This window comes from Felis catus, chromosome F1 (genome assembly GCF_018350175.1).
Source record: "Felis catus isolate Fca126 chromosome F1, F.catus_Fca126_mat1.0, whole genome shotgun sequence".
In the NCBI taxonomy this organism is placed as follows: domain Eukaryota; kingdom Metazoa; phylum Chordata; class Mammalia; order Carnivora; family Felidae; genus Felis; species Felis catus.
Window position 1 is genome coordinate 20432709 of NC_058384.1, and position 25623 is coordinate 20458331.

Sequence of the window (25623 nt, forward strand, 5' to 3'; positions counted from 1 at the left end):
GTCGTGATCTCAGTCATGGGATGGAGCCCCATATCGGGCTCCATGCTCAATGCTGAGCCTGCTTGGGATTCTGTCTCTCAGCCCTCCCCCATTTGTGCATGCTTTTTCTCTCTCTCTCTCAAAATAAAAGGAAAAGGATTTCGGTCTAACCATTTCATGTCAGAGGCACAGATTGAATTTGAAATAACTTTTATTCAATGCAAAATGTATTTTCTATTGGCAAAACTAGAGTTTTCTCTAATTTCCTGTCTATATTTTTATAAATAAAACGTATTACTTGGCTGAAATTTTAAAATTACTTTTCTATTGGAAGTTAGAGCAATCTCATAAAATTTTTAAATAAATTGTCTTGAACATGTATTCAATTTTGATTTAAAATAAAGCTAAGATTTGTTATATACTGTGGCAAATATTTACATTTTATAAAACAAACTTTACCTATGTTTAGTCAATATAATTTTAAAAATAGGATTATGGGTACAAATAATCTTCTGCAGTATATTGAGGAAAGATGAAACTATAGTCATAAATCCCCTTTTACAGTTATGGTAAGTTCATTTAAAACTGTGTCTGTAGCAATGAATTGTGCAAAACAATATACATGTAACATTTACATTTTTAGGAACTGAAAAGGGCAGAGCTCTCTGTCATTTAAGTTGGAGGCGATCTCTCTTCAGTCAATAGGCTTGATCATCATCTGAACTGCTCTCAAAGAGTACGACCCGCCTCGGTATTCAGCCCAAAATATGCCATCTTGGTATTTGCTTCTGTAATGGCCACCTCTGTACCACACTCCGTTTAGGTTAGAATGCGCACAGGCGTTGTACCACCATCCTCCTTTGTGAAAGTGGGCGCAGTTTCCTTTGAGGAAGAAAATACAGTATCAAAGTAAAAGTTTCTCCAAGCGTGGTACTCCGTAAACCATGAAAAACTTACTCTACCTTTGGAATAATTTAATTTGAGTTTTTCTTACTGATTTCAGTTACCTTTGTCTTTAGAGTTTTGTTTCTTCATTCTTGTACTGTTGCTGAAGCATCAACTACTTGGAAGATCACTTGAATTGCCTTTTTGACCTTGTCCTTTGCTTGCTTACCATTGCTTTTTTAAATTAAATTAAATTTTAATTTAACAATTAATTAACCTTAATTGTAATTAATTGTAATTTCTGTGTAGCAGGGTAAATAAAACACAAACAGCGTTTGTGTGAGAGAAAGAGGAATAAAATGGAGAATTGGGAAGGAAAGGTATGGAGTTGCTAAAGTAGTAAGTTGGGGAAAATTGAATTCTCAAAACACAAAATAATGTAAATTAGAATAGCACTACCAGTGGCCAAATGTGTTTCTGTAAATATGGGATATACTTTGGTTATATCTTCCTTTTTCCCTCTTCTGCCATTGTAAACTTAGAGACCTATATACTGCTTGCCAAGATACAGCTGAACAGAAAAACAGATTTTGCAGGGTGATGTCTCTTTACCAGGGCCACAAAACTGGGTTAAAAAGGCAGAAGTGTATGAAAACTAATGTGAAGAGTTCTGTTTTCTGGATGGCCTAAATGATCCTTCCTAAACCAAATATTAACTTCTCTGAGTAAAGCTTTTTTGCTGTTGCAGTCCTACTGTTCCCCTTCACGTGAGTGCTAAGAAATGCCTTTACCAAGGCCATGTACCCAAATGGCTTGCTTCCTTTGCTCCCTTCAGGTCTTTATTCAGATGTTACCTTCTCAAAGTAACCTTACTTGGCCACTCTGTATAAAATAGCACCCACCCCACCTCCTGCTGCTTATCACTCACTGTTCTCTCACTCCATTTTATTTTTCTTAGAGTATTTGTCACCACCTGACAAATAATTTTGTCTCCTAGAGAATAAGCTCTAGAAGGGCAGGAACTTTGTTCACTGCTGTATCCTTAGCATCTGTTAACAGGGCCTGGCATGTGGTAGGTGATTAGTTAGTAGTAGTTATGAATTTTAGGCATTAGAGAATTTTATTTCCAAAGGAATGAGTGTTTTTTTCCTCACCACTCTCCTACCCCCAAGTTAGAATGACAGAACCTTATTTTTCACAGAGTTCATTCACACTTTGGGATTGCCTTATAGAAGAGATAGATAACCAACCTTTCAGCAGCTTGTATTCCCTGTGACTGACTCCAAAATTACTTTCTGGAAAGATTTTTAGTAGTGTCTACTGTAATAGCAAGGTTCTGTGTAATACATAGAAGGTAGTGATTCTACAAAGAATACACTTCAGTTTTTTCTTACTCACCTGCATACATATCTTTATCTCTGTCCAGTGTGGTGAACTGTTTACCATTATGCCACATCATAGAGTCCCCTGCATTTCCCTGGTAAGTTCCCAGACGTAGTCTAAAGAATTCACTTTCAGGTTCCAGGCGAAAGCTGCTATATTCTGCATAGACTTTTTTATCACTCCAGTCTTCTAATTCAATCAACAACTTATAATTATCTTGATTGCTAAGCATATAGATATTTTCCAGTCCAAGCCAATATTCTCCATCAATGTTTCCAAACCCTTTCTGTTAATAAACAAACAGCATGAGTACAAACATAAGTGCAGGGATAGTAAACTTTTTTATAGATAAGTTTCAAACATTTGATAACATAAAAATATTTGCCATTTAAGCGGTAATGTGAATTTCCATTTTAATAGCTCACCTGACCTCTATAAACCCCACATAGTCATTTTTTTTTTTGTTTTTCTTTCTCTTAGTTTGTCCATATTTATTTATACATCTAGCTTCAAACCTTAGGTATAAGGGCAAAACAGAATAAACATTATTCCTAGCTACTAAAAACATTAACTAGTGAACTAGCCAGATTCTTGAAAAGGATTCCTGATCTCTCTCGTACAAAGAGCCAGATTTTTTTCTAAAGGTATATATGTAACTGTCCCCTGCCATAGTCAGACAAAAAGGATATCTGACATTTTTATGATCACTCAATAAAAATGATAGTAGAGCAATTGTCTTCTTTAGCTCTATTATAATTAAATATCAGGATAAAACAGTCATCTTCAAAGTTCCACCTTGGAAAAATTGTAGATTATTTTTAAAAAATCCATGAACTGTCCTATTTCAGTAAGCATTCACCATTGCAGGTGTGCAGCACGGCGTAAGTTTCGGCAGACCTGATCTTAACACTAAGTGTATTTTCAAGGAGGTTGTGTTGGGGATTTTCTCCCTGGTTACTTGTTTGGAAATTTAAACAACTTTTGACATGGATATATTAATGTCTCATTTTTAGCTGCCAGTAAAATGCCACCTAAAAGTGAGTAATCACATGTTACTTCACAGTTTTGAATGAAGTATTAACCATCTAGAAAATATAATCGCACTCATCTGCCATCCTTCGACTGAAGGGTGTATACTCTACACTCCTAGCATGATAAACATCGAAATTATTGAGAAATAATTTTGGTCCCGTATGTCTGGGTGTACATTACTTCCCAACAGCGCCGTTGTCTGGTGTTAACCAATTAAAAACATGGGGGGATGATTATCTGAGATAATTTAACCTAGAGAAAGAGTCATTTTTTTAAGTTCTATAGTTTATATTAGTGCTTACATACAACTGCTGATGGGTACAAATGTGATCGTAAACAAAAAAGCAGTTGTCTTCTTAGGAAATGGAATTAGTGGTGGTGCCTGGGTGGCTCAGTCGGTTAAGCATCCGACTCTTGATTTCAGCTCAGGTCATGATCTCACCGTCATGGGATCAAGCAAGCCCCACAGTGGACTACGCTCTGCTCTGAGTGTGGAGCCTCCCTCTGTGCCTCCACTGTTTGCATTCTCTCTCTCTCTCTCCCTCTCTCTCTCAAAATAAATAAATAAACATTTTTTTAAAAAAGAAAAAAGAAAATGGAATTAGCAGTAGTCTTTGCTAAGAATTAAATACATGTATAAATGATCCAGACTGAAAGGAGACATTTTAAAGTATATCTCTAGTTTCCTATTTACCTTTTAATTTTGACTTTAAAACTGGAGATGAGAATTGTCTTTTTTTTTTTTTTTTTTACAAAGGTAGATAGTAAAAAACATATGGATAGTTGTTTCTCAGCTGTGTATCTTATTTATTTCCTAGAATGACTACATTGTAAGAGTTGCTTTGCTCCACCTCTCTCCCAGGTCTGAATCACTGATTTACCTTATAATTTTCCCAGTTTCTGAAGAAGTTGACAGAGCCATCTGTTCTTTTCTGAATAACAGTCCAACCCCCTGGATCCAAACTGTTCTCACACCATAACTGTATTGGTCCATTGCTGTTTTCAGGTTTAATCATATAAATCCCACTGACTGAATGTCCAGCTTCTTTTGCATGCTGACAGTCTTTGAATGGTCCTATAATTAAAATATCATTGATTACCAGGAAACTTACTAGGAATAGAGCCTTATTAAAATAGTTTTAGTCTAGGGTCTTACCTTTATTCTTTCTTTACAATACAACTTTTTATCTATTGTATACACAGTACCATAGAAGTTAAAGAAACTAAATAAAGGATTACCCCAGTCCCACTATCTGGAACATTAACTTGTTCCATTTTCCACTGTTCTTAGGAGTCTTTGTCCATATGCATACATTTTTATATTGTTGTAATTCTGACACACATAGAAAATTGAATTCTGTCTTTTAACAAAAAGACAGTTTCCTTGGGACCACAGTCTTCATTCTAGCACTTATAGTAGCTGTAATATACAATTTTTAACATTAGTATATCATTGTTTATTACTCTGTCATTGGATACTGAAGTTCCATCTGATTTTTGCTATTGTAAGGTGCACAAAGTGTCTTCTTATTGGCTTCATTTTTTTCAATATTTACTTTAAAAATGCTGTGGGATTGATCTGCTAGATCAAGAGGGTGTGAACACTTTTATGGCTCTTCATTGTACCCAGTTTACATTTTCCAAAATTTGATTTCACTTGAACACACTAGTCCCTTAAGGTACTTCGTGAAAACCACCTACCATGGTCAAATAAGTTTTATTATTGCTAAGTATTATATTACCCTTTTGGAAACTCACAGTGTACATGTACATATTAAAGACTAAGAGGCCCTGAAATAAATCAGAATTTCCCAAACTTACAGAATCTGTTAACTTTTTCCCTCATTCAGTAGTCCATATGAATGCATTTCAGGAATGTTGGCAAAATGCCTTTCTAAAGAATTGTTTCAATTTATATGACTAACAGTAATTTTCTTAGTCTACACAGTGACCCTGTGATCGTTTACAGATGTCCTATAGATGAAACAGTTAACCGTTAACTATAGATGAAACTAAAGTCCTGTATCTTAGAAGGTAATAAACCTTGGACTTAAACCCGTTTCTTTCTAACCCCAGGGCCCATGTTCTGAACTACTGGCTACATTTGCTTCCGTGTTATTTCATAGGGAGAGAAACGGATTCTCTCCCTGTTTTTTAATCCACTAGTAAGTTCTTCGTATCTTTTAAAATGACAGAACATTTTTGTGAAATACTTTGTAGTGTCTGACTCTTGAACTTGTGATTTCCACATTTTTTTGGATCTAAAGAAAGATTGCTTCTAAGTTTTACTGAACATTTCTTTAGTTGAACCATTCTCCAGTGTTTTGATCGTTTGTTGTTTTTTTTTTATAAGGATGTAAAAATATTAAAAGTGATTCAGAAATAAGAATTACCCCACAGATCTTTTAGAACAACAATAAAAAAGTATAGAAATTCCAGTCATCACATTTTATATTTTACTAGAAATATTTACATTTTGACATGTGCAATTTTTAAAAATTAGGTGAAACTAGAGTTTAGTCGAGTAAAGCTCAAACACTATAATGAAAGTAGGGTTGTTGAAATTTTAAGAAATGTGTTATCTATACTGTACTGGTGTATAAAGGGACCCTTTTGGGCTAACTGGGGAAGGAGTCATCTCATTAAATAAATAGTTATACGATTGCATCATTAGAAGAGGTTCTTAGAGACTGAACTCTTTCCTCTAGATTGCTCCTTGAGGATGGAGACTATTTTTGTTTTTCTTCTGACTTTACATTATCAGTGTTTTAACTATTAGTAGGCTATCGGTCATTTTTTTAAGTAAATAAATTAACTTGCCTTCACACTTTAAATACAAGGAAATTGAAAACCACACACAAAATCAATAGATGATATATTTCTCTAGCCCACATTTTTATGTTCTGTTGATATTTCTGTTTCAGACTTTTTGAAATTATGATACAATAACTATAAACACTATACATTACTAGTAAAAAAATTTGAGAACCCGGAAAGACTTAATGCTCCCTTTCTTGGGTTACATTTATTTTAGGTATTGGATTCTTTAATTCTTTTAAAAAAAATTGATTCTTTTTTTTTTGTAGTTTTTATTTCTCTCCTGCGGTTTCTAATCTTGCATTCATTGTGAACATATCCTTTAAGCTGTAATAACTACTTTAAAAATTCTTGTCCCTTCTGTTCCTAGTTTGCTGAGAGTTTTTATCATAATGGATTTTGGGTTTTGTCAGGAGCTTTTATTTATCTACTGAGATAATAGGGTTTTTCTTTTGTTTGTTTGTTAGTAGATGAATTCTGTGATTATTTTTTAATATTAAACCAACCACCTTATTGCTGGGATAGTCTTGACTTGGTCATATGTATTACTAGTTTTATGTATTGCTAGATTTCATTTGCTAAAATTGGGCTAAGAATTTCTGCTTTTGGGGGCACCTGGGTGGCTCAGTCAGTTGAATGTCCAACTCATGATTTAGGCTCAGGTCATGATCTCATGGTTTGAGATTAAGCCCTGTGTTGGGCTCTGTGTTGACAGCGTGGAGCCTGCTTGGGACTCTCCCTCTCTCTCTGCCTCTCTCTTTCTCTCAAAATAAATAAATTAAAAAAAAATAAATAAAAAGGAATTTCTGCTTTTATATTCATGAGGATATTGATTAGTCTGTGAAAGCTCATAAATAGGTTCTTAAGGTAGGGAGGACTGTGAAAAAATAATGTTTTGAGCTTATTAGACTGGCCATAAATTTGATCACATTCCATTAAAATTCAGTGTGAATTGTTTTTATATTATCTACCTTATCATTTACTGAATTTAAGTTACAAAGTATTCAGAACTTTTAACACAGTGCTTTAGAGAGTAGTCATCATGAGTAACTTGTTAATTGCCTTCTTTTCTCCTTCATTGCAGACCTTGAAAAAAAAGCAGTTGCTCATGTAATAAATATGTATCTTATTTAATTAATAAATTTAATATGGCTAATCTAAGGTGAATGTGCAGTCATTTCTATTGTAGAAAATAATGTGTTCCTGAAAAACTTCATGTTCTGTAAAATCTTACACTAAAAATAACAGCAAATATTAGCTGCTAACATACTTTGTATTCAGCTGTTGATGCTTGTGATACAAAACATTAAAATAGCTTGGAAAAAATCCCAATGAACCAATATGACCTCTTTGTTTTACTGATATTATTCTCCTTTTTTATCCGTCACATATGAGCTACTAAACATTTCAGAGGCATGCATTGTAGTCAAGTCAGAGAAGGATAGAGAGGTTGTAATTCAGATAGGATGAAATCTATGGAATTTTATATGCAGGAGCAAAATTGAAGGAAAAGTGAAGTCTAATTTCCAGGTCCATTCTTAGATTATTTTGTGTAATGCATGATATTATATTCATTTGTTTACTCCTACAACTCCCCATGGGCCAAGACTGTATCTTTTAGTTGTGCATCCATAGTTCAAGCCCACATAGGCACTCAAATATTTGTTAAGCTACATGATCCCTAGTAGCCACAGTGGTTTCCAGAATTTCCTCAGTTCTGCATTTTTTTCACATGTTTCTTTTCTGCATCTATGATAGGCTAGAAAGTTTAGGCTCAAGAGGTAAAGAAGCAACCATAGAGTTAAGTGGGAAGTGGGGGAAGTGGCAAGCAGAAAGGGATTCCACTGCAACATGACAAATACTTTGACGGAGTTATGCAGGACAGTTGGGAATACTGGCCAACAAATAACTAACCCAGATTTGCAGAAAAGAGATCAAAGTCTACCTGTATCTAAGCTGAGTTTTGAAAATTGAGTAAGAGCTTGGGCTCGGAGTGTGGGGGTTAGGAGTCTGATCAAGGCTACCCATGAGTAACCTGAGCTGAGAACTGAAAACAGAAGAGAGCTTGAGGTTACAAAGGACTTACAAGTTTTGTATGCCTGAAATGTAAATGGCCAAGGGTGATACTTAGAGCCCTTGAGGTAGACTGTCGAGTTGAAGTTGTCACTTCCACAATAGTCAAGGATATCTGAGGAACATTGCTTTTATCTTAAACTCTATTATAGTTAATGCACACATAAAATGGTCTTGTTGCAGTCCACATAAATATTCCCTCATTTCAGAAATTTGTCTATTCTATAAATGTCACCTTTGTATTGTTTATTTTATGAATGTCATCCTTGTAAATGTTTGCTCTGCACTCATTTGACTATAGTTTTGGCAATTACATTTTATATTTAAGTATATATTCAGAAGTTTGACTTTCACTAGGTTACTTGAATTGCTCTAAAATATTTAGAAACATCAAGGTTTTGGATGTTGACTGAATATTTGTAAAATACCATTTGTTTCTTTTCTGCGACTTAAAAGGCTGTTGGAGATTTAAACAAATTGGAGAGTTGTGGGTTTTCTAAATCCAGCTTTGATTTGATAAGACTTCATTTTATGCAATATTAAAATTACCTTTAACTTTAATTTTCAACCCACTTTTTTGGTGATGGCCTTCATATTTACAGTTCAGATGCCTGTTAGATTTAGTTGATCAAAAAGCTTAGGAAAATTTAGTTGAAATCCTTTTCTAGAACATGTGTCTAAAATTAGTAGTGTTCTAGCTACTTTTTTCTCCTTGGTAGAGATAGTTAATATTAGAATTTAGTATTTGTTTGTGTTTATTTTTTATCAATAAACCATTAACCTGTCTTAGCCCAGTATATATTGTTGGTCTTGGCAGAAATATTTTTTCATTATTACTTGTAGATGTTATTTACTTTCTGCTCTAGAGTTTGATTATAAGACATTCTTCTATTAAGTGTTTTACTGCTTTCTCTTCCACAAAAGTCATTGCCTAATAGGAATTCTTAAATGACTAGAAGAAAAGTAATAGCTTTATTTTTGAGAGGTCAAATTTAACTTGAAGGTTTGCATATGATCAGAAGTAAGTTTATTAACATATGTTTCAGGAATTTGTTCAGAATGGTTCACAAAGGGTATAGACTGGAAGTACCTTTCTTTTAAAATAGGAATTTTATTAACCTTTTTCTTGCATTGAGTAATCTTGAAAGAGTCTTCATCTTTCTTGACACAATTGGATTCTTCTCAAGGCAGGAAACTGGAGTTCTGTACATTGAATTTGAAGGACCAGTCTCTCTCTTCCTCAGTTTATTTGATGATTAAAGTTTGTATAGGGCTAACAAACTCCAGTTAATAGATCTGATTCATAGAAAGAAAAATATTGACCAGTCATGCCACATTATTTCCCAACACGTATTTTTCATTAAGAACCCATATTTTGAACAGAACAGTGGGTTAATTTTTTTTTCATACTTTAAATATACCTTTATTGGGAACCATCTTTAATATACCCATTTTTTTTTCTGTAAAGAAACTATTTAATTGCTTAAAAGGAAAAGCTTTCTTCCCTTTTTGAAGTTGTTGAATTTCTCATTTATTTTCATTGTCCTAGTCCTGCTCTTTGTGACAAAAGAAACAGGACAAAAAGGTAATCACTTTAGAGCTTCAAATAATTGGTCATCAAGTAAAATCTTTTGAGAGGTAAACTTTTTAATTGGGTTGTGAGCTAAGTATAAGACAAATACATTCTGTAGCATTTCCGAATGGGAAGTTTGGGGCAAATACTTTCTAAAGCAATAATAGATTCTGTCTTCTAAAAATATTAATTACTATGTTTATTAACCTGTAAGTTTAAAATAAAAGTTAGTGGGGCACCGGGTGGCTCAGTTGATTAAGCATCTGACTCTTGATTTCGGCTCAGGTCATGATCTCACAGTTCCTGAGATCAAGCCCCATGTCAGGCTCTGCACTAATTAATAGTGCCAAGCCTGCTTGGAATTCCCTCTCCCTCTCTCTCTCTGCCCCTCTCCTGCTCACATGTGTGCTTTCTCTCTCCCTTTCTTTTTCTCTCTCCTCCCTCAAAATAAATAAAAAGCATTTTTTTTTAATCTTAAAAAAAAATAGGGGCTCCTGGGTGGCTCAGTCGGTTGAGCGTCCAACTTCAGCTCAGGTCATGATCTCGCACTTTGTGAGTTCGAGCCCCATGTCGGGCTCAGTGCTGACAGCTTAGAGCCTGGAGCCTGCTTCGGATTCTGTCTCTCCTCCCCTCTGCCCCTCCCCCGCTTGTGCTCGGTCTCTCTCTATCAAACATAAACAAATGTAAAAAGAAAAAAAATTTTTTTTGAATCTTAAAAAATAAAATGGAATTAAAAAATAAAATGCATTTAGCAATCTGAGCTTTTATTTTTGAAATTACTGAAGAATTATAAGTTGTTTCTCATAACTGGTAAAAAAGAATCCTATTCCAATAGCCCCTCTGTCTAAACAGGTTTCTTTAGTTTTTTTTTTTTTTAAAGTGTTAATCTAAGTATTCCACTGAAAGCAATTGCATCTTTAAAATACACCAATAAGAAGCATTATAAGTAATTAAAAGTTTTATCCACTAAAAAGCGTATTGTTAGTTTCTAATGCCTGCTTTTTTATGTTTAACTTTTTAAGCTTACCTTTTATGTTCCCTTACATGGCAAAGCAAGGCACATGTAGGGGAGGGCACAGATAAATGGAGTAATTAATGATGGTCAGACCATACATACACCAAGTGTTTTCATGTGCATCACCTCACAAATTACCATAACAATCTTTCTTACAAAAGAGGCAACAAAAAAGCCTTGCCAGAATCCCAAGTTTCCTGATAGCTACACTCTAATACGCTGTGAAGGAACTTTCTCAAATCCATTTGCTTACAAGGAATAAACCTATTTTTATAAATACACCATTTGTAAAAGAGCAATGTTTTCTTTTATAAAAGACTAACCCAAAATGCCGTCAGTGAATAGCATTAACGGTTAAGAATTTTATTGATAGCAGTTTGCCAGGTGTGCAGTTATATTCCCAAACATTTTGTTTTAACGGTAGAGGGAAGGTAATGTTTCTGGAGATAATTAATTTTAATCTAACAGAGTTATTGCATTAGTTGCGTTGATTTCATAGTAAGTTTGTTCTTTGGAGGTACATTTTTCTTATAACCTAAAATATAAAATTGTCATTAAAACGCCTTTTTAGAAGAATGGTGGTAAGATACACACAACGAAGTTTACCAACTCATCATTTAAAAATTTTTTTTTTTTTTTTAACGTTTATTCATCTTTGAGACAGAGAGAGACAGCATGAACGGGGGAGGGGCAGAGAGAGAGGGAGACACAGAATCAGAAACAGGCTCCAGGCTCTGAGCCATCAGCCCAGAGCCTGACGCGGGGCTCGAACTCCCGGACCGCGAGATCGTGACCTGACCTGGCTGAAGTCGGACGCTTAACCGACTGCGCCACCCAGGAGCCCCCCAACTCATCATTTTAAATGTACGGTTCATACCTTCTCTTTATTGTGCAGCCAGTCTCCAGAACTCTTTTCATCTGGCAGAACTGAAACCCTTTATCCATCAAACAGACTTTCCTATTCTTCCAGCCACCATTCTGCCTTCTGTCTCTGGTCATTTCACTACTGTAGGCACCTCATATTAGTGCAGTCATACAGTATTTGACTTTTTGTGACTGGCTGAAACAAGTTTCATGCATATGCATTATACATTTAGAGACTTTAGAATTCTAGACTATGTACCTACATGTAGTGTACGGTTATTAAGAACATCTTGTTGCCAGAAGTATATGTAAGTACAGAAGAACCATCCATCTTTGCCCTTTTTGTCCAAGTACCGAAAAAGCTCAAACATATTTTCCAGTCTGATAAGAATACTGTGAACAAAGATTTTAGTACATTATATATAAAGAAAATAGCAAGTCTGCTTATTATTGCTCAGAGTAATTTATATTTTATAGGAATCATAGAATATTAGAACTGGAAAGGGATGTTAAAATTGTCAGGTCCAACAAGCACTCTCATTGTACAAGTGAGAGAACAGGACAGTCAGGCAAAGTGACTTACCCAAGGTCAATAACAAAGATAACAGGCTTTCTTAACTCTGTGCGCTTTCCCTTATATGTTCATTAGTGTTCTAATGAACATTCTTACGGTGCAGCTAATTATTCCTTGGATATCAAAGACCAACATTTATAGAATGAAATAAGTAAAAAGTTAATGTTTACTTATAATAACAAATAGCGAATAGCAGAAAAAATGATGTGTGCCCTTAATTTTACATTAGGGATTAGTTTATTAAGGATATAAACACCATTGTTTTATTAAAGCAGAGGTCTTTTAAATGGGACTTTTGATATGCTAAATCCCTAACATGGGATTTAATTCTGAAATAAAAGATTTTTCTTACACTACAGCTCAGTGTATAATAAAATCTAGAAGTGATACAGCTCATTTTGTGTAAGCATTTTTTAATGTATCAGTGTATGAATATAAGAATAATAATTTCTTCTAGAACTGATACCATCCAGTTAAGATTCAGCACTCACAGAAAATACTCCATGGTGTTCATCTCCGTACCTACGTGGCTATACCTTCCATCAGTTAAAAAAAAATTCTACACACTTCAGTTATATTTATTTATATGTGATAATGTATAAACTATTGTGCTGATAAATTGCGAACATTAAAAGCTTACCTAAAACATACACTTTTTAAAAGAATATCAAAAATAAATACGTATTTTTTTCTTTCTATACCCAGTGGATCATTTTGTACACATCTTTGCTTTGGAAATCACAGGGTGTGGGGATATTAGTAATGATCGTCATTTATCTAACATAATGGTGTTCTAGCCTGTTGTTACTGAGTGTTAAAACAATATAAACTGAATGAATCCTGATATCTATATTCTTAACATGCTGTTAGTTAATACAGCGTTAGTTAATACATTGTTAGTGCAATGTATCAAAAGTACTTTCATGAAGGTCTTTGGAATGAAAACTTTAAGAAGCTCTGTAAAAATGTAGTAACAAGTTAGCCAACATTTATTTAGCATCTGCAAGTGAGAGACAATATCCATCTACTAGGAAGGAGCTTATATTATAGTTAGAAGACATTTTATTTAGATGTGTATATAAGTACTATATGTACCTGTAAAGATAACTGGTAATTCAAGAGGGAGTATAAGGAATGTTGTATACTTTATGTCACAGAGAAAAGAAACATTTGTGGAAAGAAGCAATCACTTTAAGCCTGAGGAAGTCAGCAAGGACTTTAAGGAGGAGTTGCTATTTTATTTTATTTTATTTTATTTTATTTTATTTTATTTTATTTTGGTCTGAGCCTTATAATTTGATAGGCAGAAAGCATGGAAAATATTTCAAAGACAATGAGTTGATTCATTTTATTGAAACAGATGGTTTTTATGAAGGAACTTAATAGAAGGAAAGCTAAAGAAGTAAGATTGTTTTGAGGAGGAAATTGTTCTTACCCAGGCTAAGCAAAATGCACATTTTCTTTGTGTCATATGGAACTGCTGAGCAGAAGTGTGATGTGATCAAAGTGGTAGTTTCAGAAGATCTCTTGGCAATATAGAATATATTTTGATGGAGAGAGAAAACGGAGTTAGGCGAATTGACAAGCTATTACACCATTTCTAGTAAGAGTTAACATTTTGACTGCCAGGCACTGTTCTAAGTACTCCTCAAATGTTAAATTCTATGAGGTAAGTACATTTATTATCCCCCATTTTACAGATGAGGAAACCGAGGCACAGAGCAGTTTCGCCCCACCTTCACCCCACACCCTGAGGTTACACGGCTGATAACTCAGAAGTCTCCTCTAGCTGCTGCCATAGATAATTGGGAGCTAAGTTAGAGTTCTGGCTCTGAATAGAAATGAGGGACAAGTCCACGAACGATGGAAAAGCAGCAGGGGTAGAACTGAGCTGACTGGGTATGTGGGGCAGGAGGCAAGTGTCAGAGATGGGCCAGACAAATTCAGAAATAGGGAGTGATGGAAATCAAAACAGAGAAATCAAAATCAAATGACCCACCAATCTTACGAACGGGAATTTATCCTCAGGATATAATCATAGAGAAAGAAAAAGAACAAAGTTATTTTTTAAAGCTGCAAGAATACTGATTACCACGTTTAACAGGAAGGGCAAATAAGAAAGACTTGAAGGCTATTACCAAAGTGTTGGTTAACTTTTGTTTATTTCTGTTTGCTTTTTCTCTGTAATGTTTGTTTATTTTTTGGAGAGAGCACAAGCGGGGAAGGGGCAGAGAGCAGGGGACAGAGGATCCAAAGTAGGTTCTGTGCTGTCAGCAGAGAGCCCGATGAGGGACTTGAAACCTGAGCCAAAGTCGGACGCATAACTGACTGAGCCACCCAGGCGCCCCTGTTTATTTCTATTGGCTATTTAGCGAAACTTTCTTAAAAGCTTGTTAGTATTTTCTAGATTTTCTTCGGTAAATATGTATTACTTCTGTTATAAGTTACTTATTTTAAAAGGAAAATGCTAGCTTGGGGAAAAGATTATTTTAAGCTTTAGTCATTCATTCACTCATTCATTTATTCCTCAAATATCTATCATAATGCTTAAAATATGCTGAGCACAATGTGCCAAGACTTGATCCTACCAAGATGTTCGATTTCTTACTGTTGAATACTGAGAGTTCTCTTTTTTTTTAATGTTTGTTTATTTTTTTAGAGAGACAGAGTGAGGGAGGGGCAGAGAGAGAGACAGACGCACAGAATCTGAAGCAGGTTCCAGGCTCTGAGCTGTCAGCACAGAGCCAGACACGGGGCTCGAACTCATGAACCATGAGATCATGACCTGAGCCAAAGTCGGATGCTTAACCCACTGAGCCACCCAGGCGCTCTTTTTTTTTTTAAAGTAGGCTTCATACGCTGCATGGAGCCCAACACAGGGCTCTAACTCACCACCCTGAGATAGAGAGTCAGTGGCTTAACCAGCTGAGCCAGCCAGGCATCCCCCAGCTAGATGTTTGAGACAGTAAAATGAAAAGACAGTTCACTTTCTTCCAGAAGCATTCAGTCTACCAGGAGACCAACATGCAAACAACTCTAGTGTAATGTGATAACAGAAAACATGTTCAAGGCAAAGTCAGCAGTTTGGGGAAAGAGCCATTTAGATGTTTGTTGGAATCTGGGAATGTGTAATATTTCAGGTATTATTTTACTTAAGCCTTAAATCTGCCAGGTCAAGAGAGAAACTGGGAGAAGGCATTTCAGGAGAGGAAGCAGCACCATGTGAGGTGATGGTAGAACATCCAGATGCAAACACTGAGCATTGGTTAGAATTTGGAGGGAGAGCCCCAGGCAGGAGTCGTCTGAGCAGTGGTGATACTTGGCGGCCTTGAAGGTGTGTGAAACCTGCAAAACAGAGTATCTTGAGGAAAACTTTTTTAAATATAGAGAAGGAAGGAGATGCAAATGAAGAATTTAGAGAAGTAGGAAGAGTCAGAATATTCTGAAGTGGAGCCCCAAGAAAGCAGTGGGGTCCACTGCTGCAGAAACATGCTTTATGACATACGCGTTCCCGTCTTTGTTCTCTGTGTTGTTGTTTAAATCACTCCATAGTCTACGTACATTTTTATGTACTGCCTTTTCAGTAAGTGAATGAACTATTTATTTAATCTTTTTACTTTGGGGCATTTGGACTTTTCTTTCCACTTTAAGGAAACAAATCAACTTCTAAAGAATTCAAGAGAATGCCTTATGGCAAAATGGTTGCAGGGGTAAAATAAATGTAAAATATTTAGAAAATTAGCAGTGAGCTTACTAAACTGAAATAAAGATGAATTATTTATCTTTGTATTCTGGCCACTTAGATCGGTGACCAATACTGAAGGGAAAGAGGAAGGGAGGGAGGGAGGGAAGAGGAATGGAAGAAGGAACAAAATTAAGAAATAGAGGTAGGGATAGTGGGATCAATTTTAGGTTTTGTTTTGTTTAACCATAGTGAAAATGTAATTATACGTATGTGGGTATAAGATACAAATTGTAGTTTGTTTAGCCCTGGAAAATAGAAGGGATACCTTTTCCTCTTAACACTGAGGGCAAGAAGGCATGGGTGTTGTGTAGATGTTTCCAAAATAGGGAAGAAACAAGGAACCTAGGGCCTGAGTAGACTTCATCTCAGTGCAGGAGTAGATGACACATTTCTGAGAGCAGAGGTAAGGAGGAGGTGTAATTAGAGGCTTAAGGAGAGTGAAAGCAAATTTTTAAATGTTCCTTTTGGAGAGGAGGAAAATGGGGAGAGCAGCAAGAGGTAAACAGAAGGATTGCTGAGCAGCTAGATGATCTAGCTGGAGGCCGATGGGGGGTTGTAGAGGTTAGAAGTGGATCATGGACTCATTCCTGTCTTAATGCTGGTAACTTAGATTGTGCGAATTTGGATGGAAGACAATACTTTTCTCACAGAATACTCTGTTTTTAGAAACTCTTAGACTCAGACCTGAGAGATGTATTTAGGTTCAATTCTTGATTAATAGAAAACAAAAATGTTCGTGTATAATTACGTCACCAAAATGAAGAGTAAGCCATTTATTGTGTGCATTGTTTCATAAACCGTAAAATATATTAACCTCATGCTTCCATTTTTAACGGTAAGAGGTAACTCACCTTCATTGATGAACGTTACTGGTGGTATCTTGAGAGGACTTTTGGTGGAAGAAGTCCCCAGATCAGGTAGTGGCATTAAATCCCTGGGATAACCTGGATCCCTCTGTATCTCATTACCCCCCAGCAGTCCAGGAGTATACGGATGACTGTTAGGAATATGTTGTGGCACCACCTGGACAAGAGGAGGAGACACATGGGGGTCTTGTCGGGAAAATATCTTCAAGCACTGTTCTTCCAGCAAAGTGATCATCACAGACTGGTTATTGACGAGATCAGTCAAGGAAGCATATTTCACCTCTAGTTCCCTGTACCTTGTTGCCATCTTCAACATTTCTGTAGTGACATTGAGGATTTTATTTTCCAACTGGGAAAGTTCAAGTGAATTATCCCTCTTACGGATAATCTCATGTAATAGCTGCATATAGAGTTGAGTAACACGGGAGTTCATGTTCCGGCTTTCTTTTCTCAGCAGCTTTACCTCATTTACAATGTTTCCATCTACATCCACCACCAGCTGCAGGACATCTATCTCCCGCTTTTGCCTGGAGAGCACATCCTTCAGGTTTTCAAGGTCCATCCTGGTGATCATATCTTTAATAGTACTTGCATCTTGCCCTTTGGTATTGACACAAATTGGCCCTGTAATTTTTTGTTCAGGCACCAGGAATGTGTATGAACATTTCTTTGCTTCCTCTTTACCATCTGTGGCACGAGGGTATCTCCTCTGGGTTATTTTTTTTATTTTGAACTGTCCTCCTCTGCAATGTCCAATGCCCATTAGTAGGAAGAATAACACACTTAGGGTCCAAATAAAAGCCTTCATTTTGAAATGAGGTTGTATAAAGTCTTTGTAAAAAAACAAACCAGTGAAGGAAAAAAAAGTAAAATGAATTAATATTAACCTACTTTTAAAGTCAGTAACGTAAAAAAAAAAAAAAAAACAAAACGAGTATCTATTGGTGTTATTAATTGGGCCAGAATTAATTTTATTAATTTGTTAAATCCAACACCACGATGCCTTTGCATTTGTTTAGGTTTCAGAGAATAACTCTCCCAACTATCACCTCACTGTAATACTTTTTCTTCCCCAGCTCAGTGCACACATTTTGGTGAGTGCCCACTGTTTGCAGTGGCATACTATTAGTGTTCTTGGGTGCTTTGAGACCCTAATAAGACACTTTTCTTACCCTTGAAAAGCTTACTCTACTGTCTTAAGACTCTGAAAATGATACACAATGTGTATAAGGCATTAATTAAAATATTCTTCCCTAACTAGTATTAAAGCTAATAGCAAGTGACTTTACTAGTCATTATTTTATATGTATATTCGGTTTTAGTTAAATTGGCCCTCTCTAATAAATATCTTTTTTATCTATCAAAGAAACATTTTGAGGCAAATCTCAAACCAGAAAGTTTTGGCATCATATTTTTAGTTTTTGTAGCATGTCCTTTTAGGATTCGAGACAAGTTGAAGAATGAGGGAATGTTTACAGTCATTATTGTAGGCGATTATGTTTTTTAAACCATAATCATATATATGTTCTAAGTTTACGTATGATTTAGCAGGTTCATTCTTCTAACAGGTTCTACTGAACTGTATTTTAGTAAAATTTCAATAATTTTCTTTAACCATTACCAAGGAAAGAAACTCTATATTTGAATATGATTGTTAGAGTTGGAAAGTGCCTTAGAGACCATCTCATTCAAGAACCTCTTTGCACCTGGGACACCTGGGTGGCTCAGTCGGTTGAGTGTCCGGCTTCGGCTCAGGGCATGGTCTTGCAGTCCGTGAGTTCAAGCCCCCCATCAGGCTCTGTGCTGGCAGCTCAGAGCCTGGAGCCTGCCTCTCTCTCTCTCTCTCTGCCCTTCCCCCGCTCACATGTGCTCTCCCTCTTTCTCTCAAAAATAAATAAACATTAAAGAATAAAAAAGAACCTCTTTGCACCCATGTGCATGTTGAAGGCCCAGACCACACAAATAGATAGTATTAGAACCCAGTCAAGAATTCAGGTTCCCTGGCTCCTCAGTCCGTGTTTATAGCAGTGGCACGTATTGCTGACATGTGTGCTTGAAATGTTTCAATTTTGCTGTGACAGAGAAATTCTTGTCCCTTATAATGCAATTTCTGTAGAAACACTAGAGGAAACATTAGAACTCGCTCTACGAACCAAAGCTGCTTCTTTCTCACGAGTTCCCTCCCTAAGGAGTTCTAGCAGTAGAACGGGTAGGATGTGCCACTCTGTCGGGTGCGTCAGCAGGCTGAGCAGCACATGGCCCACCTTCCCTCTGTCACAAGCTCAATCCCTGCTTGCTGGTTTTGAAGGACACCAGTGGATACACTAAGAACTCTAGTGTACCACTTCCCACCCTACTTCTTGTGTTTTGATTTGAGAAGTCAGGTCCCAAGTTGTTTATGCCTACGATTAATAATAGCAATGCAGTAATAACAGTCATTCATACTTACGGGGCGCTTGGCATTATTTTAAGCCCCTTTACATGCGTTAAGTCCATTACTTGTAACTACAACCCTCTGAGGTAGACTGTCACAGTCCTCATTCTCAGCGAAAGACTAGCATCTGGAAATTAAGTACCTTACCCAGAGTCACACAGCTTCTAAGAGATGGCACCAGAGTTTGAACGTAGGCAGAGACTCCACAGAGTTCATTGCAACATATTCTATTCTATTTTCTATCCCCAATACCGTAACAGTCCCTCACATTTATGTAGTGCTTAATACATGTTAACAATATATTTGCATTCACAACAACACTGTGAAATAAATGTATACCATTTTACACAGAGATAAAGTACCAGAGAAGCCAACACTGGCATTCAAATGCGATTCTGATCTTCTCCTAACTTTGCTAGACCTGTGTTTGTTATCCTAGTCGTGGTGTAACTACAGAGGAGCCTTAACTTTGTGTCTCTCATTTTTCAGTCTTTTCCTGGTGTGTATCTCTTTACATTGACCCATTGCTTATTTATGAAAAGGTATTTGGGAATCATTTTTGTTAGGCTCTGTTTCCATCATTTTTCTATCCCAAACTTTTCTGCTGTCATTCCTTTTCCTCTGTATGTGTTGTATCAGTTGATACATATCTAACTTGTAGGTATGAACCCTCCCCCAAAATAAAGGTTATTATTAAAATCAGTGAAATAAGGACTCTTTGACTTGCAGTTATGAAGATGACCACTACTTTTTAAAACCATGTCTCCTTTGGTGTTTTGAAGGTGGAGTGAGAATGAAAATAAGCAAAGGGTGGAGTGTGGAGTATTTTTCTGTTGCTAACATAAGATAGGAGGAGTGAGCATAATAGTATTCCTTATTTATATCAGAGGCCTTCTCTTGCTAACTGATCATCAAAAGCACACTTGGATGAATACTTTTAGTTTTTTGTTTTTATATTTTGCCTCGGACATGAGTAGAAAATTTAGACCTTAAACATCATCTGTCTGTTTTATAAGAAAAGAACTGCTATTGTACTAGAGTTCCTTATGCCAAAAACCAATAAAAGATTTCTTGCTATATTTGCAGATTCATGGAATTTAGATGTGGTTTATTTTAAAAACTGAGGACAGTAAAGTAGAAGCCGTCAGCCTCCTGGTTCAAATGTATAGTATTTCTCCTGCATAGTTAACTTAGCTAGTCGTCAACTTCACTCATTTCACTTTAATAATAGAATGGAAACTCTTAGATCATAAAATTATTTAAGTAATCTATGACATAAGCTACCAAAACAAGGGAAATTCAGAACCTATCATGAAACTTCCAAACAAGTAGAATTTCATAAACAGTATTCTGATTTGAACAGCTTGTGTTTCCTACCAGACACAGATTTGTATAGAACAACTAAGAACATATAATCCAAGACTGTTATTGTGACTTTACATCAGTGTTGTCATGAAAGAACAAAAACGTGAAAAGTTGAAATAGCAGTATGTTCTGCCTTAGCTCTTTGTGGGCTCCTATACGATTAAGTCGTAAGATAAATCCTTGTGTGCCATGAGAGAATCTGACCTAAGTAAGTATTTAAAGGAGGCAATTAAAGGTTTCTTTTAAGCAAATATAATTCCCTTACCCTTATTATAAAAGTAATGACTTAGTTGTCACATAAAGAAGAATAAGGAGCCACATTTCTTAAGTAAGTAGACTAGCTACGTCATGAGTAAAGAACTGGTTTTAAAAGTACATTTACTACTACATTTTCTGAAAACTTCAGTATTTCCCCACCACGTTCAGTTTTAAAAGTGAAAGATCTATAAATCTGTGTTACCTCGTAAAACCTTTCTGTATATGTTAAAATTTTCCTAGGTCCCAAGAGAATGTTATAAATTAGTTACAGTATACTTAAGTTTAAATCTGTGCCTTTGCTTGGTTGTTTTTAGGAAAAAAAGAAAAAAAGTCTTCCATGCCTTGGGTTAATTTTATTAGTACTGTTTCTCTTCATAGTTGCTACATTTGCCAGCTAGTAGAAGAAATAAAAATCAGGATTTACTTCCTTTCAGATGGTAAATGCATAGAGGCATTTAACTGTTTATCTCACGCACCGAAAATAGCATGAGGCAATGAACCTAAATTTATGAAGCACTGAAGATACCTTAGGTACTTCTAGATTGTGAATTATATTCTGGGAAAAGACTTGAGAACAATCTCATCCCCTGGAGACATCTAAGAAAGGGATAGTTATCTGTGTGTTTGGGGTTTCAGATTAAATGCTTGCCTAAGGACTCAGTAAGAAATGAGGTTGAATGAGGTCCTGCACTTTTCATAGCAAAAAAAACCAACAACAACAGAAAGAGAGATGAGAGTATTTCAGATGCAGTATTGCATGGACATGTTATCAGTTTCTTGTAAAATATGTTTAACAGAGATCCTCCCAGGATTTAGAGTTTGAATCTTTAAGGAAAAGACATGTAAGTAAAGTTGAAGAAATCTTAGCTTTACAATTATTTGCTTGTTGAAGATTCTTACCATTTAATGCCTTTAGTTTTTTAAAAGAACAGAAAATCCCCAAATCATAAAAAAAAACTTAAGTGTCTTTGATGTTAAAGCTAACTATTGGTAACTAGTAATTTTATTTTTAACAATTCTTTCTCATAATACAATTAAACAAAGCCCTCAGGTAGAATATTGAAAGAAACCTCATATGTATGGTTACCAAAATTATGTCTATCTAAAAGTATTGTATATTTTTGGTCTTTTAATCATGTATTTAAGTAATTGGTTTTTCTGGGTTCTTATTTTCTACTGTTACTGCTGACTACTTAATACTTCTGTCACATTTTATTTTTTTCCTTAATCCTAATCTATAAAGTTTTAGGTTTTTTTGTGTGTCAATAACTTTGCTTTTTTAAGTAATTCTGGTTATAGCAGTTTTAATGTGTGTGACCCAAGTTAAATTCCTGTTGCATGTAAACCTGGAAAGTTAGTTACAATTTTGAGTTTTTGCAAGAGATACCATAGACTTACCTATAATCTTTACAAAATTTCTGCTTCATATTGGGTTATGCTGTAACTGGGGAATTGTTCTAAAGCCTTTAAGTTAATTTTATATGTTCTTAGCTGTGTTTTGTAGCTATACTTTAAGATCTCTAACAGTATGCATAAACTTACACACTATAACTGCAGGAAGAGAGACTCATGTTTACAGCTGTTTTCTTTTGTTTGTATCCCTTTGTTTTTACTCACTGTGTTATCAGCCTTATACATTTAATCTGTTACTTGCTAAAATTTCTTTCTAGTGTCACTAAAGCACTTGTTCTCTGAAACCAAGCACGTATCTACCGATGTGTAAGCATATACACCAAATGTTATTAAAGTGAACCTCATATAATGCATCAATCACCACAGAGTATGTACATAAGGACCAGTTTTTACATAAAGGTGCAAAAGAAAACCTTTTTCAGCTAAGATAAATTGTAGTGTATTTATAAATTCTTTGTTTAATAAAAGATTTTGAAATTTCTACAAATATAAAATTTTGACATACAGAATTTTTAAATAAAAACAAGAAATATTAAAATACCTTTATGCATCTGTTGATAAAGCAGACCCAGAAACTTGCTGCTCTTATTCTCGCTTTTAAAAATCAGTGAAGAAGTTTGTTCATCTGTGACTTTAATGGCAATTGCATTTTTGTTTTGGACCGTTGAATCCAAGCTGTAATAACGAACTTCTTTTTCTTCTTACAACACTCATCAATTGAATTTGACAAGCCACCTATGTAATTTTAAGTAGTATAGTGGAAGTTCTGGTCTGTGGGCTGTCGTTAATCCGGCAGAGAAAGCATTGTGGCTTTGCTCTGTCTGCCACATGGAGAAATGCAGTAACCAGCTGCAGCTGACCCAGATTGTATATACAGTACCCTTGAATAGTGATTCCCTCTCTTTCTCAGTAAACTCAAGTTCAGCCCACATATTACGTCACCAAAAAATTGCTGGAGACTAGGGGGGGAAAGTCTCCTCCTTAGGATTTCCTCTCTGTAGCCTTAAATAGGGGTGGGGGTAGTGAGATCAGCAGGAGGTGGAATAGCTCCGAACAAGGAGAGACTGTGTGCAGGTTGAAGGAAGGGCACCATCTGGAAACAAACTATCATAGTTCAGCGGGCAATTATAAAACAAACATTTTAGTCTGCTGGCCAGAGATCTTTTAACTCGAATACTGAAAAAATAGTACTCAGCTTCTCAGAAATAGTAGCAGGCTGATAAGTTTGTTTTTTGTTACAAAGAACGAGCATTAGACCTTGTCAGGAGGCAGCCACCTAAGTAATGTAATACTCTCTGTAACCTAGCAGGATTTTTAAACATTTTACTAAGTTGTCATTTCAGAAGGTTTTAAACTTATAAGACACTTGATGTTGTTTTGATGTACCTCACTGTGTAATGTCACTTAACATAAAACTGCTCATACACATAATTACTAAAAATAAGTGGAAATCTATATATAAAATTAAGAAATTTAATACTTTTAAAGATTCTGATTTTCTATAATGTCATAGCCTCCTATTCTAACAACATGACCCTTCTTGTCTGAATAAGGTTATTCTTAGTAGTTGATGTTTTGAGATTTAAAAGCAAACATAACCCTGGCCAGAGTGAGGGAAAAAAGAGAGTTCTGACTCCCCACAGGCTATGTGAATTTAGACAAGTCAAGAGAGAGAATTAGTAACTGTTCAGTACTCACTGTGCTATTATATTTCATTAAACCAAGAAATGTTAAGTAACTCAATAGCTAATGAAACAAAAATTTAGGCATCTTAACTGATTTGGCTTAGTACTTCACTATTAAGTAGTAGAACTGGGATTTGAATCTAATTCCAAAGCATTGTGCCACACTGTCTCTCCTTGGATTCTGTAATTGCTGATTGCTGCTTCTAGATAAAATTTGGGGGGCTTCTAGTTTCCATATTACCATGTGCTTTTCCTTCCGTGTTGCCTTAGCTTGAGCGATTTTTTCTTTCCTGATAGATTCTACCATCATCTCTTTGTCGATCCACACTCTTTAAGTCAGCCTAGTTTCAAAATAAATAAAGTCAACCTAGTGTCTACCTCTTTCACAGAATTGTTTCTTTAAATTCCGTCATGTACCTATGTCTATCGGGGGTTGCAAACTCAAGGGTCGACAAAGACATGCTCACAAGAATGAAGCAAGTCACGTAAGTAAATGAAGTAAACCAAAAGTCAGATAACAAAGGAAAATGAGGGCTAGGACAAACTGGCATCCTTAAGGTTAATACAGTGGGGTCTGCACCCTTCCCAGCTGTACCTCATTGTTGCCACATCTCCCCATTTTTAGGAATAGATGGACTCCCAGCTTCTAACCTCTGGTTTATGTTACATAATACATTACTTGATCATTTAGCGATCCTGTTGTATTCACTAATAGCTTAATCTGGGGAAAATATCAGATAGTAAATTTCTCCTGAGCCTTTTTACTTGAGTTGTTTTGAACTTTCTAACTTTAAGTAATATCACTAACCAAAGTAGGAAATGGGATTGTCAGGTGTGGCCGGACAAATAATAATTAATTCGGCATGTTTAAATTGAAAATGAAAGTTAGGAGTTCAGTTCTAAAGAGAGACTTGGAAAGTCATCAGCAAAAGGTGATGGCTGAGGCTACAGAAGTAAAATAATCCAGAAAAGTACATGCAGAGTGAGAAGATTAATGACAGAACCCTGGGGAACACCAGCTTCTAGAGAACCTTGAGGAAAAAGGAGAATGGACGGAGTGTGGGAAGGTAGGAAGGCTCAAGCCAGTAAAGCCAGTAAAGACCAAGGAACAAAGGGAATGATAAAAGTCCTGCTGCGACACTAATAAGCAGCAGGAGGAGATCAAGAGAGACATGTAAGGATTTCATAGTGAGCAGGTCTCTTAAACCTTTTCTGAATAAGTTTCTTTTTTTTTTTTTAATTTTTTTTTTTTAATGTTTATTTATTTTTGAGAGAGAGACAGAGCGTGAGAGGTGGAGGGGCAGAGAGAAGGAGTCACAGAATCCGAAGCGGGCTCCAGGCTCTGAGCTGTCAGCACCACGCCTGATGCAGGGCTCAAACTCACGGACTGTGAGATCATGACCTGAGCTGAAGTCGGACACTTAACCGACTGAGCCACCCAGGCGCCCCTGAATAAGTTTCAACAGCGAGATCTCGATTTCAGATTATATAACGGGTTGAAAAGCAGATAAAATTTAACTGCCAAATGGATTAGTTTCCACAGTATATTAAGAACTTAGAAATCAATAAGGAAAAGACAACCCAGAGGGGAAAAATGAACAAAAATCATTTCATAGAAATGTAAATGCATAACCTCATAACTAATCAAAGAACTGAAAATTA

General features: G+C 35.8%; 2 protein-coding genes across 8 annotated transcripts in view; one reads left to right on the forward strand and one right to left on the reverse strand.

Annotated features, from left to right (window-relative positions):
• The window catches only part of RALGPS2 (Ral GEF with PH domain and SH3 binding motif 2), a 168698-nt gene that overhangs the window by 98830 nt on the left and 44245 nt on the right, over positions 1-25623 (forward strand). The window lies entirely within an intron of this gene.
• Positions 173-24668, reverse strand: ANGPTL1 (angiopoietin like 1). The gene is made up of 5 exons (XM_003999231.6): positions 22818-24668; positions 16792-17637; positions 4161-4354; positions 2263-2533; positions 173-861 (listed from the first exon to the last, which is right to left on the reverse strand). Exons 1-5 carry the CDS (start codon positions 22825-22827, stop codon positions 674-676), a joined length of 1509 nt encoding a protein of 502 aa, XP_003999280.1. The 5' UTR covers positions 22828-24668; the 3' UTR covers positions 173-673.

Excerpts from the sequence above, each read along its gene's own strand:
- ANGPTL1 (XM_003999231.6), bottom strand. Across the intron at positions 4,355-16,791 it reads AGTAACGTTCATCAATGAAG|GACCATTCAAAGACTGTCAG; the intron begins GTGAGTTACCTC and ends TTTTAATTATAG. Across the intron at positions 862-2,262 it reads AGATAAAGATATGTATGCAG|GAAACTGCGCCCACTTTCAC; the intron begins GTGAGTAAGAAA and ends TCTTCCTCAAAG.